Source organism: Leptodactylus fuscus, chromosome 4, assembly GCF_031893055.1.
Source record: "Leptodactylus fuscus isolate aLepFus1 chromosome 4, aLepFus1.hap2, whole genome shotgun sequence".
NCBI lineage: Eukaryota > Metazoa > Chordata > Amphibia > Anura > Leptodactylidae > Leptodactylus > Leptodactylus fuscus.
In genome coordinates, this window is record NC_134268.1 from 146,792,750 (window position 1) to 146,799,363 (window position 6,614).

The 6,614-nt window shown below is 41.6% G+C and overlaps 1 protein-coding gene across 1 annotated transcript; it reads right to left on the bottom strand.

Annotated features, from left to right (window-relative positions):
* Positions 1-5,310: 5,310 nt before the first annotated feature.
* On the bottom strand, positions 5,311-6,222 carry LOC142201094 (putative G-protein coupled receptor 141). Its single transcript, XM_075271926.1, has one exon. The coding sequence runs from the start codon at positions 6,220-6,222 to the stop codon at positions 5,311-5,313; it is 912 nt and encodes a 303-aa protein (XP_075128027.1).
* Between the last annotated feature and the right edge of the window lie 392 nt (positions 6,223-6,614).

Sequence of the window (6,614 nt, forward strand, 5' to 3'; positions counted from 1 at the left end):
CCGGAAGCCTCGCTAATCTCTGCTAAGCCCCGCCAACCACTTCCACCACTGTGACCAACAGCAGCAGCAGCGCTGCTATGAAGATGGGGAAGGTAACTAGCATACCTCCCCCCCACCACCACCACCTCTTGCACCACCTACAACCGGCAGTCATGCCGGCACTCCGTTAAGGAAGCGCCGGCATGACTGCCGATTGTCCCCCGCTCCAGCCGCTCCATAAGACATCCCCCAAAAATAAGACAGGTCATATATTTCGGAAGAGAATTTAATATAAGACACTGTCTTATTTTCGGGGAAACAGGGTATATAGCAGCATCATATTCTGCAGCATAGTACAGATATTATCTACACTATATAACATCCATGAGTAAAAAATATTGGAGAAGTTTTTTATATCATATACCGGTATGTAATATGTTTTGGAGATTCACAAATGGCTTGCATGAGACTGAAAGTATTACACATCACATGCAAACAAGTCATTCTAAGGCTATGTTTTACATTTTTTAACAAAAGGCACTTCATTGTGTGATATTTTTCATACAACAGATGCACATGATGAAGTAGAGATGCGGTTTTGTACTACCTGGTGGGCAATTTGTAAGTAGACTCTTGGAGATGGACACCTCTAGAGGGGCCAAAAGATCATCACAGCATCCCAAGACAGGCATGAAGATCCAGTTTACTCAATTCAAGACCTTTTCTGCTTCAGTAGAAAGTACAACTGAGCAAGCAGCACTTTCCTCTCCACATGTTTCATGCAGAAACTGAACGGAAACCACACAGACCCCATAATAGTCTATGGGATCCATGTGTTTTCGCAGGTAACCGCTTTTCTATGCGTATAGGTTTCCATTCGGGGGGGTCCCCAAGCGGAATCCCTGAACAGGAACCCGAACGCAGATGTGAACCAGGCCTCAACATAGTTAAAGGAATGCAACGTTTTGTGAACCCAATGCAATATAGTGACATGTAGCAAAACCCTTGACAGACTGCAATTCAGAACACAACCACCAAGTGGCCACACATAGATACATATACACTCACCGGCCACTTTATTAGGTACACCATGCTAGTAAGGGGTTGGACCCCCTTTTGCCTTCAGAACTGCCTCAATTCTTCGTGGCATAGATTCAACAAGGTGCTGGAAGCATTCCTCAGAGATTTTGGTCCATATTGACATGATGGCATCACACAGTTGCCGCAGATTTGTCGGCTGCACATCCATGATGCTAATCTCCCGTTCCACCACATCCCAAAGATGCTCTATTGGATTGAGATCTGGTGACTGTGGAGGCCATTGGAGTACAGTAAACTCATTGTCATGTTCAAGAAACCAGTCTGAGATGATTCCAGCTTTATGACATGGCGCATTATCCTGCTGAAAGTAGCCATCAGATGTTGGGTACATTGTGGTCATAAAGGGATGGACATGGTCAGCAACAATACTCAGGTAGGCTTTGGCGTTGCAACGATGCTCAATTGGTACCAAGGGGCCCAAAGAGTGCCAAGAAAATATTCCCCACACCATGACACCACCACCAGCCTGAACCGTTGATACAAGGCAGGATGGATCCATGCTTTCATGTTGTTGACGCCAAATTCTGACCCTACCATCCGAATGTCGCAGCAGAAATCGAGACTCATCAGACCAGGCAACGTTTTTCCAATCTTCAATTGTCCAATTTCGATGAGCTTGTGCAAATTGTAGCCTCAATTTCCTGTTCTTAGCTGAAAGGAGTGGCACCCGGTGTGGTCTTCTGCTGCTGTAGCCCATCTGCCTCAAAGTTCGACGTACTGTGCGTTCAGAGATGCTCTTCTGGCTACCTTGGTTGTAACGGGTGGCTATTTGAGTCACTGTTGCCTTTCTATCAGCTCGAACCAGTCTGGCCATTCTCCTCTGACCTCTGGCATCAACAACGCATTTCCGCCCACAGAACTGCCGCTCACTGGATGTTTTTTCTTTTTCGGACCATTCTCTGTAAACCCTAGAGATGGTTGTGCGTGAAAATCCCAGTAGATCAGCAGTTTCTGAAATACTCAGACCAGCCCTTCTGGCACCAACAACCATGCCACGTTCAAAGGCACTCAAATCACCTTTCTTCCCCATACTGATGCTTGGTTTGAACTGCAGGAGATTGTCTTGACCATGTCTACATGCCTAAATGCACTGAGTTGCCGCCATGTGATTGGCTGATTAGAAATTAAGTGTTAACGAGCAGTTGGACAGGTGTACCTAATAAAGTGGCCGGTGAGTGTATTTATCTGTACTTATGAGAGAAACGTTCAGATGTAGCAGTCCCCTGTATTTAGCCAAAAGAAGAAATACCTGGTAAAAACACAATTTACTTGTCCAATCTGTTGCATCATGGAGCCATGGAACTTGATTAGAGATAGAATTTTTACACTCTATGGTAGAGTATTATTAAGTCACTGTGAGGCAATTTTGTTTTTCCTGTCTCAAGTATTGGCAATGGGTGTGCCTCATTTATGCCATGCTATGCCTCTGCACTAAAAAGTATGCAAACTCACAGCTGGGGTACATTCAGCCGTTACTTAAAGAGGACCTTTCATCAGATTGGGCACAGGCAGTTTTATATACTGCTGGAAAGCTGACAGGCTTTCCCGATCTGTGCCCGGTGTAAAGCACTATCGGTCACGGTACCGTAGCGCTTTAGTGTCAGAAGGGCGTTTCTGACACTTAGCCAGGGACGCCCTTCTGCCCAGCAGCGCCTATCGCGCTGTGCTGTGGAGCGGGGAGGAACGCCCCCTCCCTCTGCTCACACAGCTCGTCCATAGACGAGTATTATCAGGAGCGGGAGGGGGGAGTTCCTCCCCGCTCCACAGTACAGCGCGATAGGCGCTGCTGGGCAGAAGGGCGTCCCTGGCTAAGTGTCAGAAACGCCTTTCTGACTGTAAAGCGCTACGATCTGATGAAAGGTCCTCTTTAAACTGGCGTAAATGATTATGTTTGATGGAGCCAGTAGCCCCTTATACCACACCCCTGTCTACACCCCCTTTCAAGAAAGGCTGGTGTAACAGAGAAAAAGGTTGCAAATTTTTGCACATAAACCTGATTTGTGAATTCTCATAATGCATAAAGCATAATGAATTACCCCCATTGTTTGGTTATGTTATTTAGAACCTGATACATCAATGGCAAAACTTGAAGGAATGTAGTGGGTGCAATCACATCTAGGCCGAGGAATATTAGGGGGGGCCACTATAAATAATATGTTATAGTTGGGAGACCTGATAAAGATTTTGTGTTTGGGTCCAGGAAATTCATGGTCTCTGATTTTTTTTCAGCAATCTATGGATGGGATTTACCGGAATCTCAGTCACTTTGCAGGTACTGTAAAACGCAGCACTTTTGCAATGTGGGGTTTCAGTCTATAGGTTGTTAAAATTAAAAGCACTAATTGTTCAGAAATAGTGGAGGCTAGGGTAAAAAAAACTTCAAAAAACCTCAAACTTTCAACAGCACCAGAAACAGTGGGAAGGCACCTACTGAGGGATGCAAAGAGTTGGAATCGGCAGAGATGGTGAAAAGTGCTTTTTAATCAGGTTAAAGTGTCATTAAAATCATATAAAACCTAGACAATAAGGCACAAACCCAGTATATCAAAAATACAATCTTTATTAAATACATAATAATAAAAACAGAAGATCTTATTTATACATATGTGATGCCAATGATTTATATTTTCAGATTCAGTATTTTTTGTAATTAAAGGGGTTATCCAGTTTCTAATATTATATGAAACTCCTTTGATCTGTTATTCGGTGACAGCGTTGTTCCCAGTAATGCTTACATGCTGGGAGCTGCTCTGCTCCCTTGATGTCCAATTTGTAGAACAGTTCCTTAATCGGTTCCTCTGTCATCTCTTGATGTAAATCCATAAATAACTGCAACACTAACGCGACCGCAAACATGCACTGTCAAAATCGCAGCGCAAACGTCCCGTAAACACGGCACATTGTGTGCCGCGTTTACTCCGTGTGAACGAGCCCTTATTGTGTTTCTAACCTTAGAGGATCTTTTTTGCACATATAATACATATGAATGGCTTGCCATGTACTATTACCAATGTGAAAATATAAATCATTGATACAGAAACTGTTTTCAAAGCTTACAATAATATAATGTTCATAGACTGTCCAAAGTAAACTAACAGTGGCTCTATCATTATTATTAAATACTTTCATAGTTCATAAAATCAATTTAATACAATATTACGGCATGAAACCCTTGAAAGGCCGTGCTACAAATACAGCCACTAAGTAGTTGCACAAAGACATTTAGGAACATACACAACATATCACTTATTATAACTATCATAAAAGGATGGTAATCCAGGAAACATGTATATAGATTGTTCCAGTCAAGAGGAAAGGCAAGGAAGACCATATGTGTAGGATCAAAGAAGCGTAACTGAAGAAAAAAAAGGATACTCACTAATCTGTGTACCCTTCTGGTTACAATGCTCCTGGGTCTCTGCTGGCCTTTACTTCCTTGTATCTTAATACACATAGGAAATTTCTGGAGAAAGCAGATCACTGCTGCCAGAGGTTTACCTTGAGGCTCCTGGGCCCCATTGCAAAATCTGTAATGGGGTCACTCCACACATTGTGACATATGTTATGAGACTTAGGGGCCCCCTCAGGGTCCGCGGCCTAATATCAACTGCAACCTCTGCACCCCTATAGCTATATTACTGACCCCTGACTACTGCTAATGTTTGAGTGGGCATCTTTAGCCATTTCTTGTGTGTCAAGAGACAGTAGGAAGCAAAGACAACCATAGATTCAGGAGCATTGGAACCAGAGTGGCAAAGCAAATGGTTAGTATCCGTTTATATTTTACAAGAAAAAACAATGGAAGTGACTTAAGTAATATAATACACACATAATAAGAAGTTTAACAATTCAAAGAAGAGATAAAGGAATAAGTTATTCACCAGAATTTACAACCACCCTGTGCAGTCCTTGAAATGTGTTGTAAGAAATAGCTGGTTGCCATTAAAGTTCATAAAAAATACAAAAGGCATCAAAAACTGCCTGAACTGCATGCGTGGATCTGGCCTTATGACATATCCTATTACTTAATATGTAAGCTAAAATTCCACAGTACACATTAAAGGGTTATAAATAAATTTATAGTACTGGTATTGTTTCATTTTCTCTCTTCTTACGGGACAATAAATCTTAAAGACCTGTAGATTTACAGGAAACTGACCGTGCTATCAAGACATCCAAAACAGGAAATTAGTCAAAGCGATAGTATCACCTAGCTGTAAGGATGTGACATCAACGAAGAGACAGTCCCAGACATTTTAATGAACATGTCATATGTTGACACACTTTCTGAAAATATGTTTGTAATGCAAATGATAAAAGATCTAAGCAGCTGAGGGCTGTAACACCAAGAAAAATCTCATTATAGTCAAAGCAGTCATTGGTATGCTTTATATAGTAGATCCGAAACATGTGATATGGAAAAAGGCAAATGATCATGACCAAAATGAAGAATAAACTTTTCAGCTGAGCCCAAAATTCTTGATGATCTAAAGCTGCACGTTTCAGTTTCTTCAGGATCTTTACAATGATGAAGATCTGAACAATCAGAAGAATACAGACGACAAGGAAAATGACTGCAATAACAGTGTAGTTCACGAATATCACAAAAGGTCTCTCAATTTCCTTCTGGAAGCCAAAACACTGGTCAGGTCTATATTTTTCTTGAGCAGTGCCATACTGAAGGAAGAACGCAGGTAAAACCACAAGCAGTATAATAATCCAGACAGCGGCACTGGCCACCACTGAATGCATTTTCCTGTAGAACTCAATCTTATCTTTTTTTTTGAAGTAGCTGACATATCTGATGCTGAGCAAAGCAACATAAAGTACAAAGGAAAGATACATATGGATGTGTATCATGGCACTTATGAACCTACAAAATATAAACCCAAATATCCAATTTCCCTGAATGTAATAGGCAATCCGAAAGGGCACCGTGAGAATAAAGATGCCATGGATTACTAGTAGGTTGATGATTGTAGTGATGGTGACAGAACGAGTGTTGGTTCTACACAACAGAAATATCATTATGATGATTCCAATTGTCCCAAGAATAAGCACTGTACAGTAGAGAGTAATGAGGATACCCTTAGCAGCATCAGGTGGTATAAAACAGGCACTGGAATTGCCATTAGAAGTCATTGTATCATTCATTTGATCTTCTGATATTCTATTGTCTATAAGGGAAAAATAATAAATTAGTACAAATACACATTAATAGACACAATGCGTCAAAAATATTGCACTCCTCTGTTTTTTTTTTACAATGCTGACGTAACTTGAGAAATTTTGAATGGGAAAGCCACAGGCCGCAATTTTAAAGGGATTCTATCATTAGAATCCCTTTTTCTACAAACAGCAAGTCAGAATAATCTTTAGAAAGGCTCTTCTTCTCCTCGCTTTCTTTTTCTGATCCCCGCCGCCATTCCTGAGAGTTTTCTTTTTTATTTCTTATGCAAACGAGTCTTCAGAAAGCATAGGGAGTGTCCCCTATGCTCAACGAAGACGCTCCAGCATCGCATCTGTCTTCTGCC